General features: G+C 44.9%; 1 protein-coding gene across 2 annotated transcripts in view; it reads left to right on the forward strand.

The window, feature by feature from the left end:
- Nucleotides 1-6,934: 6,934 nt before the first annotated feature.
- Nucleotides 6,935-22,445, forward strand: part of LOC126237191 (sphingomyelin phosphodiesterase-like) — a 373,735-nt gene continuing 358,224 nt past the window's right edge. The window contains exon 1 of one of the 2 annotated variants that reach the window (XM_049947069.1): nucleotides 6,935-7,083. In XM_049947069.1, the coding sequence (XP_049803026.1) occupies nucleotides 7,002-7,083 (82 nt within the window). In that variant the 5' untranslated portion in view covers nucleotides 6,935-7,001. The remainder of the gene's footprint in view (nucleotides 7,084-22,445) is intronic. The other variant, XM_049947067.1, reaches the window with a different exon arrangement.

A 22,445-nucleotide genomic window follows, 5' to 3' on the forward strand; every position in this document is an offset into this window, starting at 1 on the left:
GTGAATGATGAAATTATGCAACGACTGCCCACACGAACAGTTAAGTTTATTTGACCCATTGGAGAGTGACACTGTGATGCCGAGAAAAGTGATCTGGCAGACGTTTCAAAGCAGTCGCCAACTATCCTGCAAAATCCAACTTACATAGTTTTAAGAACCAGTATTATGTGAGGAATCTTGCAATATACTTGTGACGGAACTGCGCTTATTGTTTCCATTAGTGGATAAACTGTTGTGAAGCAAAGTATGAGTAAAGAAGTTTATGTACATATATACACAAAACTGTACATATGCACATAAACATGTTTGCTCACACTGTGCTTCAAAACCATCTTCCACTTCTGGAAACATTAAGTTCTCTTTCGATGTGTCTTAGTTTTGTAAACCTACATTCACACTGTGCCCCTGTTTAATATACCAATATGATCTTACCAGGCCCAGAATTAACCTAAATCTGAGAAAAGAAGAAAAAAATGATGCAGAACGTTAAAGCACCTAAAGATGAACACCCAAGACTCGAAATGCATCGAGCATTGATATAAAATCATGGCTGTGACTGAAGGCGGTTGTTCTTTATCTTATTAAAGAAATATTTAATTGCGCAATTCGGTATTTCTTATCATATGTTATACTTTTTAAGTAAAGCTTTTCCTACTCAAATTTATAGACCAAATACTATTTTTATGAAGGTTTCGCGAAAGCAAATTATTCACATAATAAATAAATGTGTTTTCAGAATAGAATTAAAAAACATGATCCTTTTCAAGGTCCTCTTCAACAAATCGGATCCCCCACCCTGCGCTTTGACAAAATTCTGGCAACGTCCTTGAGTGGGCCTAAGTTTTGAAATACCCCAAGTGTTTTTCATAAAAGGATACTTAAAGTTTTACCAAAATACAACTGTCAACAAAAGATTCAGCTTAAAGAGCGTTTTTGCTGAAATCGTAGTACAGTATTACAGTTATCTGCAAAATCCGTAATGATTTATAATAGTTACCGGCTAATAGACTGTGAAGGGCCAGCATAAGGATTAATTATTGTGCGCGTCTGGAAGTAACAGTGTTCATAATTTCATGTGTATATACACTCCTGGAAATTGAAATAAGAACACCGTGAATTCATTGTCCCAGGAAGGGGAAACTTTATTGACACATTCCTGGGGTCAGATACATCACATGATCACACTGACAGAACCACAGGCACATAGACACAGGCAACAGAGCATGCACAATGTCGGCACTAGTACAGTGTATATCCACCTTTCGCAGCAATGCAGGCTGCTATTCTCCCATGGAGACGATCGTAGAGATGCTGGATGTAGTCCTGTGGAACGGCTTGCCATGCCATTTCCACCTGGCGCCTCAGTTGGACCAGCGTTCGTGCTGGACGTGAAGACCGCGTGAGACGACGCTTCATCCAGTCCCAAACATGCTCAATGGGGGACAGATCCGGAGATCTTGCTGGCCAGGGTAGTTGACTTACACCTTCTAGAGCACGTTGGGTGGCACGGGATACATGTGGACGTGCATTGTCCTGTTGGAACAGCAAGTTCCCTTGCCGGTCTAAGAATGGTAGAACGATGGGTTCGATGACGGTTTGGATGTACCGTGCACTATTCAGTGTCCCCTCGACGATCACCAGTGGTGTACGGCCAGTGTAGGAGATCGCTCCCCACACCATGATGCCGGGTGTTGGCCCTGTGTGCCTCGGTCGTATGCAGTCCTGATTGTGGCGCTCACCTGCACGGCGCCAAACACGCATACGACCATCACTGGCACCAAGGCAGAAGCGACTCTCATCGCTGAAGACGACACGTCTCCATTCGTCCCTCCATTCACGCCTGTCGCGACACCACTGGAGGCGGGCTGCACGATGTTGGGGCGTGAGCGGAAGACGGCCTAACGGTGTGCGGGACCGTAGCCCAGCTTCATGGAGACGGTTGCGAATGGTCCTCGCCGATACCCCAGGAGCAACAGTGTCCCTAATTTGCTGGGAAGTGGCGGTGCGGTCCCCTACGGCACTGCGTAGGATCCTACGGTCTTGGCGTGCATCCGTGCGTCGCTGCGGTCCGGTCCCAGGTCGACGGGCACGTGCACCTTCCGCCGACCACTGGCGACAACATCGATGTACTGTGGAGACCTCACGCCCCACGTGTTGAGCAATTCGGCGGTACGTCCACCCGGCCTCCCGCATGCCCACTATACGCCCTCGCTCAAAGTCCGTCAACTGCACATACGGTTCACGTCCACGCTGTCGCGGCATGCTACCAGTGTTAAAGACTGCGATGGAGCTCCGTATGCCACGGCAAACTGGCTGACACTGACGGCGGCGGTGCACAAATGCTGCGCAGCTAGCGCCATTCGACGGCCAACACCGCGGTTCCTGGTGTGTCCGCTGTGCCGTGCGTGTGATCATTGCTTGTACAGCCCTCTCGCAGTGTCCGGAGCAAGTATGGTGGGTCTGACACATCGGTGTCAATGTGTTCTTTTTTCCATTTCCAGGAGTGTAGTTAACAGCGTTTCTCATATTGTGTTGTAACTAAAATATTCAGTCTTGATCTGAGTCTACAGACAGATTAGTTTCTGGCTCCCGATGCCAACTGTCGAGCCAGATTTAAGTTTCATATTACAATTGCAGCGTTAGTGAAGTACACTCGCCAGCTCTCTAACATCTGTGTGCTATAATAAGCAACTGGCTGCAGCTATTCAGACTATAGTATAAGAGACATTCAAATGAAACCTGGTCACTAGTGTAAAGTAACGGTAATGATTTTATTGACTCAAAAGTGTAGTTATACACAGTAATCATACTCAAAAATAGTCTACATAACTGTTGCCACATTTATCTCATTGCGACATTAGCCGGTGGATTCCATCCTTGAAGAAGCTATTGGGCTGCTGTCTGATCCAGGCTTTCCGGTTCAAAATGGTGTCACCATGTTCCGTCACCTGTGGCAATACATGGCAGAAAGCCGTATTCCTCCTCGTGATAACGTTGCAGATGACACAAAGCCAGCGCCATTCGAGTATTGCGCTGTTCGGTGGTCAAATGGTTCAAATGGCTCTGAGCACTATGGGACTTAACTTCTGAGGTCATCAGTCCTCTAGATCTTAGAACTACTTAAACCTAACTAACCTAAGGACATCACACACATCCATAACCGAGGCAGGATTCGAACCTGCGACTGTAGCGGTCGCGCGGTTCCATACTGTAGCGCCTAGAACCGCTGGCGTTCGGCGGTCAGCTGGTTGGGAACTCACTGTGCACAGATTTTTCGACAGTTCAAGTGTTGATGCATTATAGTGTGGGCGGTGCCCACGCTAATACCCAGTAACCGATGGATCTCGTCCACGTTGATTCTGCGGTTGTCCAAGACCAAAGCATTCACTTCCGCAACCATTTCCGGTGTGATGACACTGATGACACGATCAGCCTGTCCAGGACGAGCATCATCTTCCAGTGACTCACGCCCCTCAAGGAATCGTTTGCGCCATTCCACAACCCCTGAACGACTCAGACTATGCTCACCGCACACAGGCTTCATCCGTCGATACATTTCAAGGCCTCCAACTGTCTCCGCCGCCAAAAATCGAATCACTCCTCGTTGTTCCCGCTTACTCGCCTGCATGTTCGGTAGTGGACGATAACTTGTGTGGCCACGTTCTCTTCGGTGTGAAACCACACTGAAGCTATGGAACATCAAACGGTGCGCACGCATCAGTCTCTCTACCAATAGATGGCGCCACCATACCCGCAGTTATGTGGTGCCACCTTACGTGTAAGGCAAAGTTAGACCCTCTGACCAGGTTTCATTTGAATGCATCTCGTAGATCCAGGTCTCACATGTTCCATTTGATCTAACTAGTATAAGGCGCGAGAGTGCAAATAATAACAGGAATAGAGAATGTAATTACCTGACAACCATTTCAAGGACAGATGTTCCTATAATTATCCTGATAAATTAACCTCTCGTTCAAGTTAATATTACTCCACCATTAGTAATTAATTGCCTACAATAATCATTAGCTTTCTGTTTTAATACACATGTAGTAAGTGTTATTGAGCGCCACTTGTTGCAAAAACGGTTAATATTCTTTCTGCATTACCCATGCTAAACTTCTGTTACACTAGGCTCATAAATTGCGCTACTGCTTGGTATTTTACTTGCAAAACATAATTTCACCATCAACTAAACTCAATCCCATCAGTCACCTTTCTTTATGAACCGTGGTAGTACTTGTTATAACTTTGTCTAATGAAGCTGGCGAAAAAATGGTTCAAATGGCTCTGAGCACTATGGGACTCAACTGCTGAGGTCATTAGTCCCCTAGAACTTAGAACTAGTTAAACCTAACTAACCTAAAGACATCACAAACATCCATGCCCGAGGCAGGATTCGAACCTGCGACCGTAGCGGTCTTGCGGTTCCAGACTGCAGCGCCTTTAACCGCACGGCCACTTCGGCCGGCGAAGCTGGCGACCATTCTCTTTTACGTAAGTACAGTTTACTTTACTACTGATAGAATCTTGGTTCTGGTACTGTTTCCCTTAAAAAGAAATCTTCAGAAAAACAAAAACAGTCCGATATCTTTCCTTTAAGTACAATCACGGTCAAATAAGTATCCTTTCACAGGAGTAACATTATCGGTGCATTGCTAATTTAGTAGCAGCCAGTAGTGTTACAACTTGCAGTAACACTTAGCAGTGTGAATAATCATAAATTCAAAAGTTTTACGCTTGTGTTGTATATTACCAAGCTATGGTTCAAATGGTTCAAAATGGTTCAAATGGCTCTGCGCACTATGGGACTTAACATCTATGGTCATCAGTCCCCTAGAACTTAGAACTACTTAAACCTAACTAACCTAAGGACATCACACAACACCCAGCCATCACGAGGCAGAGAAAATCCCTGACCCCGCCGGGAATCGAACCCGGGAACCCGGGCGTGGTAAGCGAGAACGCTACCGCACGACCACGAGATGCGGGCACCAAGCTATAGAATTGCTTGTTTGGATATAAGTGTGCAGAGTTCTCGAGTGTGGCAGGTCTTGCACAAATCACTGCTGAACTCTAGTCGACACGCCGCAATACGAACGAAAAACTGCAACATTTCGTACTAAAAGCCTTACGTTTTGTTGCCGTAGGGACTATGTGAAGACAAGACTAATTACACCGTGGATTGCAGCATTATGAATACAATCATTCTGCCCGTGCTCCATTAGCTGGAATCCGCAAGAACGACGACTTCTCTCCAGAGATTTCACTATCTTCTTTGGTTTTGGTTCTTGAGGAAGCATGGGCTGCCACTTCCCCACAGACATTAAGAAACCTCATTGAAACTGCCCCCAGCAGAGTTAAAGCGAAGGTGGAGACACCCCATATTAACGTCCACTAATAGCTGTCCAGATACTTTTGATCAGATAGTATATGATATTTGGGGGGGGTGGGGGTGTATTATTGTTTTGTGACTTGATCGCACATTGGAAGTTGCCATAGACGTGAAGAAGGAGCTTCTGTCGACATTCTCGGTGACCAGTTGTAACCCTTTCTTTCACATCTTCATTGTGAGTGGACGTTCTCGTGTTCCAAGATAGCAACCACGTTTTCAAAACTACACGTATACGTTCCTAGTCTGACAAACACTCAGGCATCCTGTCACTCCTTGACTGCCCGCTAAATCACCAGATCTTAATCCCATAGACAATCCCTGAGACTGGAACAGCGACTGGCACATCATCCCCACAGTTGTCGCCTCGACATTGTGAGGTTACAAGGGATAGTGTAATAGTATAACTAATTTGCTGGATGTGGTAATGTTTACTGTGGAAGAATAGTTGGGTTATAGCAAACACAAGTCAATATATTTATGGAGTCACCTTCTTGATAAAGAGAGGAGGTAGCATATAGCAGTTTCACATTGAATTACTTAGTTACATAATTGCCTATGCCTCAGTGCATAACTTGGTACATATGTTAATAATGTAAGGTGTGCTTGTCTTGCTAATCATTGGATTTGCTGGGTATCTAATCACCGAAATAGGAGTACTCAATAAATATAAGAGCTCCTCAAAATAGTTCAAAGCTCAGATTTAAAGCATAGTAGCAGGGATAATATTTTGGACATTAAAGAACATGTTTTATATAAAAATTAAGTTGTAAGGATGTTTGAGAACCTCTGCTTAATAAGTTATTGTCTTTTATTGTGAAGGTACTGTTCAGTTTTCGATCTATGTAGAGCAAAATGAGTATTTCGTATGCCACACCTTTTAGGCAAAGGCGTGATTAAACAAAAGAAGAGGGGTGAAATTGCCAAAAAGTGGAGTGCCCTTAAATATGTAAGTAATTTGATGATTGTCTACAAAATAATATAAGGTATCTAGTTTTACGTATTTTAATATTGTAACATTGTAAATGAATGATGGTCATGTTTAGAAATAATATATTTGACTAATGTAGAGTCACGTGACCGGACACAGGAGAGAGGATAGGGGACAAAGGTCGGGGTCTTTTGATCGTGGTCCGTCGGTGCGGTAAGGTCGGTGCGGCTAAGAGCCGCCTACATAGTATCACGTGACCATCAGTTCGTTTTGTGTATGTGATTCAGTAAAATAAAAACGTTTTCATTCTAAACTGTTGTCGGTGTAAATCATTTGTGAACGATCGTGATTTAGACAAATACTTGAATTCATTCACTTCAGTACTTAGGCTGGCTATTTATTCAATATAGGGCGCGAATGCAACTGTGCATAACCGAACCCCTTTTGCAGACGAGTCATGATAAAAGGTTGTGTACAAGCCCGATTGAAGTTGCAACATGACAAATTTTTGGTCTGCCGCGCTTAAGTGGTATGTGAGAGGCGGTCCGCAGTTGACAAAGAGGGCGGTAGCTACAGCTACAGCAGCGCGCCGCGGTGCTCCTCGCGAGCCGGCGCGGAGTGCGAATTCGCGCTGTTGTAGATAAGGGACACGCGGAGACCCGGCAGCTCATTCAGTTCGCCATGGGTGAGGAGAGGAGCCGCCTTCTGCTGCCGCTGGCGCTGGCGCTGCTGCTGGTCGCCCTGCCCGGAGCCCTCGCCTCAGGTAACAGGCCGCGCACCATCTGCCCCTGCGACTGTACTCTAAAAACCGCTGCCAAGTGCATCTCGGGGGGCACTGTCCACTGTAGCACGTGTGTGTAGCAAAAGTGACTGCTTACATGTCTCTATGCACACTGTCTTGTCTTCACAGCCCGCGGGTGCGAGGAGTAAAGTGTTGCACTATAACTCAGATTCCTCAATATGTTTCCTCTTTGAAACTAGGCATTCAGTGGGTACTTGGCGCCTGCCAGTCCACTTTTTTCAACTTCAGTGATACTCTCTCATGGATCAAACAAACCTGAGACCATTCATTCTTCCCCAATTTACATACGTTCAATAACCCCTGTTATTCCTATTTGCTATGCTTTCCACGTGTTGTGACTTGGCAAGACAGCCAAGCCACTAGGAGAGGAAGCCGAAAGGCACGCGTTTAAGCTCACGCAGGCTGGCGTGAGGTCTGGAACAGGTAAAGTAATTATACTAGCAAAAGAAGGTACGTAATACTTAACTTTAATCCATAATTGGTGAACATCGGTCTGACGGTACATGCATCACAAGATAAATAGCAAATGATAATGGCGCCTTGCTAGGTCGTAGCAAATGACGTAGCTGAAGGCTATGCTAACTATCGTCTCGGCAAATGAGAGCGTAATTTGTCAGTGAACCATCGCTAGCAAAGTAGGCTGTACAACTGGGGCGAGTGCTAGGACGTCTCTCTAGACCTGCCGTGTGGCGGCGCTCGGTCTGCAATCACTGACAGTGGCGACACGCGGGTCCGACGTATACTAACGGACCGCGGCCGATTTAAAGGCTACCACCTAGCAAGTGTGGTGTCTGGCGGTGACACCACACCACATGCCTGAGTGTTTTGGAGGTGATCTTTTTAAACTCACTGTATTTTTCACACTATCGTACCAAAGTCTACCACATGCCTCCGTTTCCGTTTCACATCCCCAAAAGTTTTTAGTTAGAGGATACTATGTTTTGGAGTTTGATGAAGTGCAAATTTTCAAATTTCGGAATATCTAAAGCTATTCCAAACTCTGCTCAACTTTGAAACCTTATCAAGGTCATATTGAATATGTGTGCAGATTTTTTCAGACTATACCTTATTACAGATAGCTGTAAAACGTCTGAGATTACCAATAATATAGATACACTACTGGCCATTAAAATTGCTACACCACGAAGATGACGTGCTACAGACGCGAAATTTAACCGACAGGAAGAAGATACTGTGATATGCAAATGATTAGCCTTTCAGAGCATTCACACAAGGTTGGCGCCGGTGGCGACACCTACAACGTGCTGACATGAGGAAAGTTTCCAACCGATTTCTCATACACAAACGGCAGTTGACCGGCGTTGCCTGGTCAAACGTTGTTGAGATGCCTCGTGTAAGGAGGAGAAATGCGTACCATCACGTTGCCGACTTTTATAAAGGTCGGATTGTAGCCTATCGCGATTGCGGTTTATCGTATCGCGACATTGCTGCTCACGTTGGTCAAGATACACTGACTGTTAGCACAATATGGAATTGGTGGGTTCAGGAGGGTAATACGGAACGCCGAGCTGGATCCAAACGGCCTCGTATCACTAGCAGTCGAGATGACAGGCATCTTATCCGCATGGCTGTAACGGATCGTGCAGCCACGTCTCGATCCCTGAGTCAACAGATGGGGACGTTTGCAAGACAACAACCATCTGCACGAACAGTTCGACGACGTTTGCAGCAGTATAGACCATCAGCTCGGAGACCATGGCTGCGGTTACCCTTGACGCTGCATCACAGATGCTGCGATGGTGTACACAACGACGAACCTAGGTGCACGAATGGCAAAACGTCATTTTTCCGATTGAATCCAGGTTCTCTTTACAGCATCATGTTGGTCACATCTGCGTTTGGCGACATCGCGGTGAACGCATATTGGAAGCGTATATTCGTCATCGAGATACTGGCGTATCACCCGGCGTGATGGTATGGGGTGCCATTGGTTACACGTCTCGATCACCTCTTGTGCCCATTGACGGCACTTTGAACAGTGGACGTTACATTTCAGATGTGTTACGGCCCGTGGTTCTACCCTTCATTCGATCCCTGCAAAACCCTACATTTCAGCAGGAAATGCACGACCGCATGTTGCAGGTCCTGTACGGGCCTTTCTGGATACAGAAAATGTTCGACTGCTGCCCTGGCCAGCACATTCTCAAGATCTCTCACCAATTGAAAACGTCTGGTCAATAGTGGCCGAGCAACTGGCTTGTCACAATATGCCAGTCACTACTCTTGATGAACTGTGGTATTGTGCTGAAGCTCCATGGGCAGCTGTACCTGTACATGCCATCCAAGCTCTGTTTGACTCAATGCCCAGGCCTGTTCTGGGTACTGATTTCTCAGGATCCATGCTCCCAAATTGCGTGAAAATGTAATCACATGTCAGTTCTAGTATAATACACTCCTGGAAATGGAAAAAAGAACACATTGACACCGGTGTGTCAGACCCACCATACTTGCTCCGGACACTGCGAGAGGGCTGTACAAGCAATGATCACACGCACGGCACAGCGGACACACCAGGAACCGCGGTGTTGGCCGTCGAATGGCGCTAGCTGCGCAGCATTTGTGCACCGCCGCCGTCAGTGTCAGCCAGTTTGCCGTGGCATACGGAGCTCCATCGCAGTCTTTAACACTGGTAGCATGCCGCGACAGCGTGGACGTGAACCGTATGTGCAGTTGACGGACTTTGAGAGAGGGCGTATAGTGGGCATGCGGGAGGCCGGGTGGACGTACCGCCGAATTGCTCAACACGTGGGGCGTGAGGTCTCCACAGTACATCGATGTTGTCGCCAGTGGTCGGCGGAAGGTGCACGTGCCCGTCGACCTGGGACCGGACCGCAGCGACGCACGGATGCACGCCAAGACCGTAGGATCCTACGCAGTGCCGTAGGGGACCGCACCGCCACTTCCCAGCAAATTAGGGACACTGTTGCTCCTGGGGTATCGGCGAGGACCATTCGCAACCGTCTCCATGAAGCTGGGCTACGGTCCCGCACACCGTTAGGCCGTCTTCCGCTCACGCCCCAACATCGTGCAGCCCGCCTCCAGTGGTGTCGCGACAGGCGTGAATGGAGGGACGAATGGAGACGTGTCGTCTTCAGCGATGAGAGTCGCTTCCGCCTTGGTGCCAATGATGGTCGTATGCGTGTTTGGCGCCGTGCAGGTGAGCGCCACAATCAGGACTGCATACGACCGAGGCACACAGGGCCAACACCCGGCATCATGGTGTGGGGAGCGATCTCCTACACTGGCCGTACACCACTGGTGATCGTCGAGGGGACACTGAATAGTGCACGGTACATCCAAACCGTCATCGAACCCATCGTTCTACCATTTCTAGACCGGCAAGGGAACTTGCTGTTCCAACAGGACAATGCACGTCCGCATGTATCCCGTGCCACCCAACATGCTCTAGAAGGTGTAAGTCAACTGCCCTGGCCAGCAAGATCTCCGGATCTGTCCCCCATTGAGCATGTTTGGGACTGGATGAAGCGTCGTCTCACGCGGTCTGCACGTCCAGCACGAACGCTGGTCCAACTGAGGCGCCAGGTGGAAATGGCATGGCAAGCCGTTCCACAGGACTACATCCAGCATCTCTACGATCGTCTCCATGGGAGAATAGCAGCCTGCATTGCTGCGAAAGGTGGATATACACTGTACTAGTGCCGACATTGTGCATGCTCTGTTGCCTGTGTCTATGTGCCTGTGGTTCTGTCAGTGTGATCATGTGATGTATCTGACCCCAGGAATGTGTCAATAAAGTTTCCCCTTCCTGGGACAATGAATTCACGGTGTTCTTATTTCAATTTCCAGGAGTGTATATTTGTCCAATGAATACCCGTTTATGATCTGCATTTCTTCTTGGTGTAGCAATTTTAATAGCTAGTAGTGTATATGGATGTGGTGTCTGTTCTTTTGGACATGTCCGAAAGAACAGGCACCATATCCATATATGTATTTAGTTCTGGCAATACCGGCAATGATCTTCTTCCTCTGTGCGGATGCACACATATTCCCCGAACTCCTATGGGCCTTGGTAAGAATGTCTTCCACGAGTAATGAGTGTGTTGGGTTGGGACACTACGAATGTAGTGTGTGGACATACAAGGTGAGAATGTGGCTCTCGTGGGAGGCGTGCGCAAGATAGTCCCTGCAGTCGCACTATCCTCTGTGCCCTCGGTGGCTCAGATGGATAGAGCGTTTGCCATCCAAGCAGTCCCGGTTGGGGCATACGTTTTCACCTGTCCCTGTTTGTATATATCAACGCCCGTCAGCAGCTGTAGGTATTAATATAATTGTAATTTCGTACCAATAATATTGTCTGTGTGGTGACTGATATACAACATGAATGACAAGTGTCCCACCACAGTTCCTAGGGCAACGCCAGAAATTACTTTCACATCTGTTGGTGACTCCCCACTCGAGAAACCATGTCGCATCCTCCCTACCAAAAAATCCTCATTCTAGTTACAAATTTCATTTGATACCCCATGTGATCATGCTTTCCGTTGATAAGCGTTGGTCGAATAGAACTCTCACTTAGCTCCACAAGGTGCCAACTAGTAACTGCGTCTCGAAGTAGAACACGTTCCTGCATTATGGGGGCAACAATAACGATAGTATGCAGAACATTACAAGTCAGTGGTCTCTATACCACCTGGATGGAGAGCTACCGTCTTGGAGCAATGGACTAGCACATTCCTGTTGTCTCCATCGTCCTCCAAGTCGTAGTTATACAAAAAGTTTCAGTTAGTCTGTACGTGATTAAAGATTATTATTCGAACTATGCCACGACTATGAAAGTGCCTGAAGCAGAGAACTATGAGATCAGCATGAGTCTACAATACTTCATTAGGAGACACCAAGGAAACAGAATAGTTCCTTCCTTCACAGAAGTTCGAATTTTATGACTTCTCTTGCGGTTTTCTTCTAGCAAATGGTAACAAACAGTGTTCCATAAATATTTCGTGTATTTATACGAAGTGTGAGAGGAAAGTTTTAAGAATGGGCTTGTAATTGTACAATGGTGGTACTTAAATCATACTGTGATGTATCTCCTTCAAAATAGTCCCCTTCTGACTGAACACACCGACTCCAACGGTGTTTCCTCTTTTGAAAATATTTCAGGAAATTTTTTCCTGAAGTGTGTTAAGGACTCTCTCCGTATTTACCTCGGTGTCTTCAATTGTGTCAAATTGCTTTCCTTTCAGTGAAAATTTCAGTTTAGAAAACAGGTAAAGTCCACAGGGGCCAAAAAAGAGGAATATGGCTGTTGTGGAAGAAAAGGAATTTTTAATTTGGTCAAAAATACAATGAAGGAGAAGGCGCGATGAGCCGAAGCATTGTCACAATGTTGCATCCAACCCCTGTCTTTCCACAATGCAGGCCTTTTCTTCTGCACCTTTTCGCACAGACGGTTGATGACACATTTGTAGTATTATTGGTTAATTGTCTGTGCTCCAGGGGTAAATTCATGATGCACAATACCTGTAGAAGCGAAGAAAATCACCAACATTGTCTTCACCTTCGACTGACTTTGCCGTGCTTTTTTCGGTCTTGGTGAACCTGGAGTCTTCTACTGCGAAGACTGCACTTTGGTTTCAGGACCATATCCATATATCCACGATTCGTCACCTATAATTACTCTATGTAGCAAATCTGGGTCGTTTTTAGTCTGATTAAGCAGTTTTTGGCACACTTCAAGTCGGTATTGTCTCTGGTCACTTGACAACACTTTTGGTATGAATTTTGCGGACACTCGACGCATGTTCAGATCTTCAGTTAAAATTGCCTGAACTGCATAGAAACTTAAATTAAGTTCATCACCCATCTCCCTAATTGTAAGTCTACGATCAGAGTGCACTATGTCGCGAACTTTCACGTTTTCATTCGTTTTTGAGGTCGAAGGACGACTAGACCGTGGTTAATCTTCAAATGATTCGCAGCCATTTTTAAATCTGTTGAACCAGCCAAAAACATTTGACTGACTCATACAATTATCTCCAAAAGCTGTTTTCAATAGTTCGTAAGTCTCAGAAGCTGATTTTCCAGTTTTAAAACAAAAATTCACTCGAACTCGTTGCTCCGTTTTTACGTCCATTTTCACGTAGACAGAATCCAGCAACAAGCCCTGACAGACCCACATTCAACCAGTTACCACAATGAACTGAATAAAGAAAACGTAGTTTCCTGTCAGAGGGCGTCAAGGACAAAGCAATGACTCATTCCCCACCCTCTGTGTACCTGCCCAGCAAACCAGTAAGCAGTAGCAGATCCATTCTTAAAATTTTCCAATCACACCTTGTACCTTTACTCCTTATGTCCTGCAGGTAACTGACAAGCATTTGCAGCACTGTTTCCGAAATCTATTGACTGTCACCTTGCGCACACATTTGACACCCAAACAGACCACATTTGGTATGAGGAAGTGCATATTACTACCCCGGAAAATTCTATATTCATTATTTTGTTAAGACAAATATACTGTCAGATTTGCAGTACATATCACCATGACAGTGAGTGGAACACAAATGGTGCTAGGCAGTGTATCACCCCAGACAGCAATCACTTCAGATACCATTCACTCCAGATACCAAGTGTGTAATAAAGTGTTTCACTTTAGACTGATAAGCAGATGTCCTTATGCATGTCAATATGAGTTTCTGGTTTTGAGTTTTTGCTCAGTTCTCTTGAATTTTTATTTTCAATAGCGGGAATGTTTAAGCAAACGATGTCGACTTTGCTGAAGAGGTGTCCACATTGCTTACAGACTTGATTTTACGAATTACACTCTCTTAAAGGTTTGAATAAGTCTGTACTTAATTCCTTTATTTCTACCAGATTGCATGTTCGCATGACACCGAAAATTTTGAGTACAGCGAAAGTGAAATAATGCAGAAGCAATTTTCTGATCATGATGACGATTTCCAGATCAAATTCGAGACTTCAAATCATAGAACATAACTGTCACCAGTTCTTGCATCAGTCTGGAGAAACCTGTTGTTCTCCAGGAATCTGAAACATACGATATAATAGGTTCATGTGGGCCCAGACTCTGAAAATTTGTTCTTTTTGCATTCTAGTGACTCTTTGTGGAAGCGTGTTGCGAAGTTCTTTGGCTATCACTCTCAGACAGCTGCATTTCAACACTCAGGTGGTATATATTTGGAATAAAATAGCTTTGTAATTGACAGACTGGTTGTGGGGGATCCCTGTTGCCAGAGTGCAAACAACATGCGCCTAAAAACGGGCAACGCTGCATGCATGTGACGCTCGAAGAAGTACCACGATTGCCTGGTGGTCGGCCCCTACAACTCGAATCCCCCAAACGTGAATCACAAAGTTATTTTATTCAAAGTACAGAGATCACAATCACGTGGGAGTGACCATACATCTTTGGCTCGATGAGCAAGAAATCGTAGCACAGTACTCCGAAACTAATGATACAGTTTCAGCTTATCATATAAGTTACTGAACTATTTTTTTATTTATTATTTGGTGGTGTACCTGCCGCAGTGTAAATCTGAGACAAGTTTATATTCCTGACGAATAGTAGAAGGTGTTTCTATGATGATGAAACTATTTAAAGAAAGGAAAGAGAGTACTGAGAAAAATCATGAACCTTAATCAAGATGACTAGATGGGAATTTGAGCCGCCGTCTTCTCGAATACGAATCCACCATTTTACCACTGCGCTACCTCGCTCACTGCTAACTCTAAAAAAATGGCTCTGAGCACTATGGGACTTAACATCTATGGTCATCAGTCCCCTAGAACTTAGAACTACTTAAACCTAACTAACCTAAGGACATCACACAACACCCAGTCATCACGAGGCAGAGAAAATCCCTGACCCCGCCGGGAATCGAGCCAGGGAACCCGGGCGTGGGAAGCGAGAACGCTACCGCACGACCACGAGCTGCGGACTCTGTTAACTCTCAGAGATGGTGAAGAATGGAAAAGCATCAGTGTGAGATATTTAACCTTTGGATTCCAAGGCGAAAAGCGTTGAGGGATAACACTGCCAGTGGAACAGCGAGAACCAACGAGTCATTGTAATAAATTGATCTATTATATTCATAGTTGCTAACATTGTACACTATGCAAATCTGTCCACTACACAGGTGATGTCAGAACAACAGCTACAACATTAACATTAATGGAAGCATAAATCTTACTGACTTCAGACCTCATGTCACATTGTGCTAATGAGCACTGCAGTGCTGTTCACACGATTCTCACTGCCCCACTTATGACAATAAAAGTATAAACACAATGAAAAATGCTCCTATCAAAAGCAAAAAAAGGCGAATACAACTTGGGCAGAATTAGGAACGTAAGAGAAGGGAACCAGATTTTCGACTTTGTAAGGTGACAGAATAAATGAAGGTCAAATTCGCACCTTACATGAGAACTTTATACATCGCAACGAGAAGGTGAAGATGACACCTAACGTAATTCGGCGGTTATGAACAAATTTTCTTATCAGTATGTAATGCAAAACAGGATGACAGTCAGTCGACGGTAATTAACACACCGTTCCTATATAATGCATGTCTATGAGCGAAAGGTGAAGCAAGCAAGCGAGAGGCGTTTTTCGGTTTAAAAGCCAGAGGGGCAGAAGTGAAGGCGTGCCACAGGAGGCACCACACAAACCACTTAAAGGGGTGGCATGCAGAAAGTCAATGAACCCGACCAGGTGACTCAGGTGGGAGAAACGGCCCTGCTGCAGGACAGAGAATAAAGATTTAAAGAACTGCATTTCGGAATTCCAAAAAGATACAAACAAAAAACCAGTGACGCATTTAGATTACGTGTCCAGCGAGTGCGACACACGTCAAGGTAAATGTACGCATTTAGGCGTCTGCAACAGGCACAAAACGTCCGATTGGCGGAAACGCGCTAAGAAGGAGAAGCATACTGAAGTTTTGACGCAGTTTAATGAAAGGGACATTTCGATTGGTAGAGAGAGTTTCCGCATAATAAGAGGAACGCTCTGATTGTTTGAAAACGGCCGTGACGTGAAGAACGAAAGAATCCAGGTGGGGAGACAGTTCGGCCATAATTAGGACAAGGGAGAACATTTTGGGAACTCTTATCTGGTTTGGCGTCTAGTGCAGAACGGAGCGCCTAACGCTCTGTACGACGCAGAGAAGAAATTAGTGTTCTACTGAGTTCACAGCGGCTGAAAAGCAGCTACAAATTAGCTGTAGCAACGTTTAGCTCCAACTGTGGAGAAACGAACCAGCCAATTAGTTAATTGCTCTTGCGAGAACTGAGAGGGATTTATAATATGCACGTTGCTCCAAATATGCGAGTGTATACCCCCACATACTAAGGCTAGGGATGAGTACAAGTTTTCTCGAATAACAAGAAACATAGGTAAAGTTTGTGCTAGAAAGTTCAGCAAACGGTTCTAGGCGCTACAGTCTGGAACCGAGCGACCGCTACGGTCGCAGGTTCGAATCCTGCCTCGGGCATGGATGTGTGTGATGTCCTTAGGTTAGTTAGGTTTAATTAGTTCTAAGTTCTAGGCGATTGATGACCTCAGAAGTTAAGTCGCATAGTGCTCAGAGCCATTTGAACCAAAGTTCAGCAAAGGTTAAATTAGTTTTATAGGAATTTCAGCGGGCGAGAGTGGCCTAGCAGACGACAGCTCGATGCAGCTTAAGGTAAATACCGTGTGAAGAGACGTAAACTTGTTGGTTCACCAGCGTGGGTCCACTGTAAACTCGAGCGGCCTTGGGTAATCTTTCGCTCATACTTGTCACATTACTAACCATCCGCCGGAGACTTGATTGTCATCCTAAATACGACAGTACCGAACTTTGAAGCGGAATCGGACGATTTTCGTAGTACTGACGAACATCATAATGTATGTGTAGGGACAATGTTGCAAAGAAACTTCTAATTAAACTTTAATATTGTTGTGTTTAGGATTAATGTGTTTTCTTAGAGTTAATATTTAATATTGTTGTGTTTAGGATTATTTCTCTTTTTGATGTTGACGAGATGCGTTATAGTGACAACTGCTTTTATGTTGTCACCTTGAAAACTGTGTAAAAGCGTGTATTTTGTGCTAATTTGCAACATTAAACTTGTCAATTCATTTACAAAAGTTGTTCTCAATCCTAGAATAAGATAACCACCTTACAACTTCTCTGGCACCTTCAAGTCTGTGTATTCCTTTACTGTCCTTTGGTTTATCTCTATCACTGTAATACGTCACCTAAATCTCATTCCGTTCAAGACTTCCTTGAGAGTGCAATAGTTTTTACCAAGAATGATGTAAAATTGTAAACTACCTTTCAGACAGAAAGGGACCCGCTGAAAGACGTAAACAGTCATGCATGAGCAGCGCCTATTAGACGGAGGTGGTCCGACAGCTGATCAGTTCCAGTCATTCCACCAGGAAGGAGGTACACTGCTCGTGTTGTCTGTAGTTCAACCATGCCTAGACGGCCAATACCGCGGTTCAACCGCGTCCACATTGTTGCTTTGTGCCAGGAAGGGCTCTCAACAAGGGAAGTGCCCAGGTGTCTCGGAGTGAACCAAAACGATGTTGTTCGGACATGGAGGAGATACAGAGAGACAGGAACTGTCGATGACATGCCACGCTTAGACCGCGCAAGGGCTACTACTCCAGTGGATGACCGCGACCTACGGAGTATGGCTCGGAGGAACCCTGACAGCAATGCCACCATTTTGATTAATGCTTTTCGTGCAGCCACAGTGCATAGTGTTACGACTCAAACTGTGCGCAATAGGCTACATGATGCGCAACTTCATTCCAGACGTCCATGGCGAGGTCCATTTTTGTAACCACGACACCATGCAGCACAGTACAAATGGGCCCAACAACATGCCGAATGGATCGCTCAGGACTCTTCACCGATGAGTGTCGCATGTGCCTTCAACCATACAGTAGTCGGAGACGTGTTTGGAGGCAACCGGGTTAGGCATTATGTGGGGCCGACGTACGCCGCTGATGGCCATGGAAGGCGCCGTAACGGCTGTACGATAGAATGCCATCCTCCAACCGATAGTGCAACCATATCTGCAGCATATTGGCGAGGCATTCGTCTTCATGACGACAATTCGCGCCCCTATCGTATGATAATGATTTCACAGACAAACAATACTCTCACTTGGCTCCACAAAATGCCACAGTGTTAGGTAGCGCAGTCGTTAGCACACTGGACTTATTTTCGGAAAAACTATGGTTCAAATCCGCATCCGGCCATCCTGATTTAGGTTTTCCTTGATTTCCTAAATCGTGCTAGGAAAATGCTGGGTTGGTTCCGTATCCTTGAAACAACTCGAGCTTGTGCTCTAACTTTAATGACCTGGATGTCGACGGGACGTTAAACCCTAATCTTCCTTCCTTCCTTCCTTCCCTCCGCACTGTGCCAGTCAGCAACTGCATCTCCAAGTAGAACACGATCTTACGTCACGACAGCGAGAATAATGGTAGTATATGCAATGTTACCAGCCAGTAATCTCTTTACTATCTGTATGGAGAACTCTAGCCTTGGAGCGAAGAACTTTTAGAATTCTGTTTTCTCCATCGTCCTCCATGTTGCAGTTATACAAGAAATTTCCATTAGTCGGTACATGACTAAGGATTAATGTTCCAACTGACGAACCTTATGTCATTGGCTATAAAAGTGTCTGTTCAGCACAAGACTGCAATACTTCATTACAAGACACAAACGGAACAGAATACTTCTTGACTCACAGGAGCTAAGAATTCGATGACTTATCTTGTGGTTTTCTTTCGTCGAAAGGTAACAGCGTTCAAGAAATACTTCGTGTGCTTTAACCTTACTGTGTATGTCCTACAGGTAACCGACAAACATTTGTAACACTCTTCCCGAAACCATTATGCGTCCCTTTTTCACGTCTTTCTGTCATCCAAATAGACCACATTTGGTCCCATAAATGCAGATAATCTTCCTTAAAATTCGATATTTAATATATTTGATATATTGTTGACGTAAATACATTTTCATATTTTCAGCACGTGTCCCCATAACAGTGAGTGGAACATAAATGCTGATAGGCAATGCATCACTCCAGACACCAATCACTTCAGATACCAGTCACTCCAGATACCACGTGTGTAATAAAGTATTTCGTTTTAGACTGATATGTAAATGCACTGGCACATGTCAATATCAGTTTTTGCGTACGAGTTCTTGAAATTGTATCTCCATTACTGGGCATGTTTAAGCAAGCTATGAAAATTTTTTTGGAGAGGTGTCTGCTGTGTTTACGACACTTGATTTTACGAATTGCATGTACTTAAAGCTTTGACTAATATAACACCTAATTCATCTACTTCTACCGAATCTAAAGATGTTATTTTACATGACAACGGAAACTTGCAGAGAGGCATAAGTAAAATAAAGCAGAATCAATTTTCTAATCAAAGTGTCAAATTCCGGATTCAAATCGAGTTTTGAAATCATACAGCGTAACTGTCATCAATTTTTGCACTCGTTTCGAAACATTTTATTCTGTTGTTCTCCAGGAATGTGGAAAATACGTTGCAATAGGTTCACGTGGGTGTAGACTCGGAAACTGTTTTCTTTTTACAAGATAACAACAGTTATAAAGAGGACAGTACAGGAACTATTACGGAATACAATAACAGCAATATCAGGCGCAAATCGTGGTTCAACGAAACGTGTACAAAAGCAGTTCGGATCAGGAAGACAGCCAGACAGGCAATGATGAGCAATAACAAATATGAAAACCAAATAAAATATAGGATAGTCACGAAAGAAATGAAGAGAACAATCAGGCGAGAGAAAACATCATTCATAAATAAACAGATACAGAAGGCAGAGCAGGACTGTAGCCAGAGCAATAGCAAACAGTCTTACAGGACAATGAGAAGCTGTAGAAAGGAGTACAGAGCTAAACACGTGATAATGAAGGATGAGAATGGAAAACTGGTCACTACAAATGAAGGGAATCTAGAGAACTGGTGGAGATACTTCAGAGAACTGTTGAACAACCCGGTAGGGCAGAAAACAACTAGAACGTACAACCATTAGTCGAAGAACTAACTCTGATAGAGGTGAAGGAGGCAATGAAAAGACTGAAATAAATGGGAAGGCCTCAGGCATAGAGATGATACGAGGGTCGTTCAATAAGTAATGCCCCATATTTTTAAAAAATCCATTAATATACATAGACACACGTCCTTGTTGCTGCTTCGCATTTCATGTTTGTTCTTTGCGCCGGTGAAGTTTCGAACCGTTCTGGCAGATGACAGAGCCGTAATACAGCGACAAAATAGCAACTGTGTTATCACACCCACAGCAAACCAATAGTGTGCTACGAAAGCGAGACAAGAACCATGGCAAAAAAGAGAGAGAGAGAAACTCAACTTTTGAAAATGAAGTACTGAAAAAATATATGGACCAGTGAAGGAAAATGATGAACAGTAGAATATCAGGAAAAATAGAGAACTCAGACATTATACACACTACCTGACATCACAACGAGTGTGAAATCTGAAAGAGTCAGTTGGCATGGACATGTGAGGAGGAGAAAGGAGAACATGGCAATAAAGGAAGTGATGGATGAAGAGACCACTAGGACGACCGAGAAGAGATAGAAGGCTATCATTGGAGACATGCAGATACTAGGGCTGGGAGATGAAGATGCAGCTGACAGGAAGCTGTGGAAGGCTGGAGTGAGTGAAGCCAAGGACGGTTGCGGTTTGTGTGGCCAGTATAGGTAAGTATTATAGGGGCTCTTTGTGGAATCCGTGTTGTGTGTATGAAGCGGAGAACGAAAGTCTTTGGACAGCTCTCTCAGACAGCTGTAGTTCGACACCCAGGCGGTATATACATCGAATAAAATAACTTTACTGCAGTGGCAGAGGCCTGTATCTCCTGCATGCAGCCAGCCATACAAGGCGTTGCAAGGACCTAAAAAATGGCAATACTGCGGGCATATGACGCTCGAAGAAGAACCATGGTTGGTTGGTGGCTAGCCCTTACCGTACGACTCGGCCAAAGTAGTACGAGGTGTGGCTAGAAAAAAACCGGACTAGTACTGGTGAAACAATAAAACGAATGCAATAAGGCTGAAAGTCGCGTGGCCTGTCACGTGACTCTCGCTCCGCCTACTGCTCGAGTTTCATCTGCCTCCTGTACTCAGTCTGCCCGTGGCGTCTGTTTTAAGTAGTTGACGTTCTGTCTGTGCGTCGGAAAATGTTGAGTGTACAGAAAGAACAGCGTGTTAACATCAAATTTTGTTTCAAACTAGGAAAATCTGCAAGTGAAACGTTTGTAATGTTACAACAAGTGTACGGCGATGATTGTTTATCGCGAACACAAGTGTTTGAGTGGTTTAAACGACTTAAAGATGGCCGCGAAGACACCAGTGATGACACTCGCACTGGCAGACCATTGTCAGCAAAAACTGATGCAAACATTGAAAAAATCGGTAAACTTGTTCGACAAGATCGCCGTTTAACAATCAGAGCAGTGTCTGAGTTAACAGGAGTTGACAAGGAAAGTGTTAGGCAGATTCTTCATGAAAGTTTCAACATTAACAAAGTGTGTTCAAAAATGGTTCCAAAGTGTCTCACAATTGAACAGAAGGAACGCCGAAGAATGATTTGTTCTGACATCCTGGAAAACATTGAAAGTGATCTCACCCCGGCGATCTTGTCGAACAAGTTTACCGATTTTTTCAATGTTTGCATCAGTTTTTGCTGACAATGGTCTGCCAGTGCGAGTGTCATCACTGGTGTCTTCGCGGTCATCTTTAAATCGTTTAAACCACTCAAACACTTGTGTTCGCGATAAACAATCATCGCCGTACACTTGTTGTAACATTACAAACGTTTCACTTGCAGATTTTCCTAGTTTGAAACAAAATTTGATGTTAACACGCTGTTCTTTCCGTACACTCAACATTTTCCGACGCACAGACAAAACGTCAACTACTTAAAGCAGACGCCACGGGCAGACTGAGTGCAGGAGGGGATGAAACTCGAGCAGTAGGCGGAGCGAGAGTCACGTGACAGGCCACGCGACTTTCAGCCTTATTGCATTCGTTTTATTGTTTCACCAGTACTAGTCCGGTTTTTTTTCTAGCCACACCTCGTATAGTGATCATTGTTATGAGGGAATGACAGTACATCTTTGCCGGCTGGTGTGGTCGAGCAGTTCTAAGCGCTTCAGTTTGGAACCGCGCGACAGCTACGGTCGCAGGTTCGACTCCTGCCTGGGGCATGGATGTGTGTGATGTCCTTAGGTTAGTTAGGTTTAAGTAGTTCTAAGTTC

The sequence above is a fragment of the Schistocerca nitens genome, chromosome 2, assembly GCF_023898315.1.
Source record: "Schistocerca nitens isolate TAMUIC-IGC-003100 chromosome 2, iqSchNite1.1, whole genome shotgun sequence".
In the NCBI taxonomy this organism is placed as follows: domain Eukaryota; kingdom Metazoa; phylum Arthropoda; class Insecta; order Orthoptera; family Acrididae; genus Schistocerca; species Schistocerca nitens.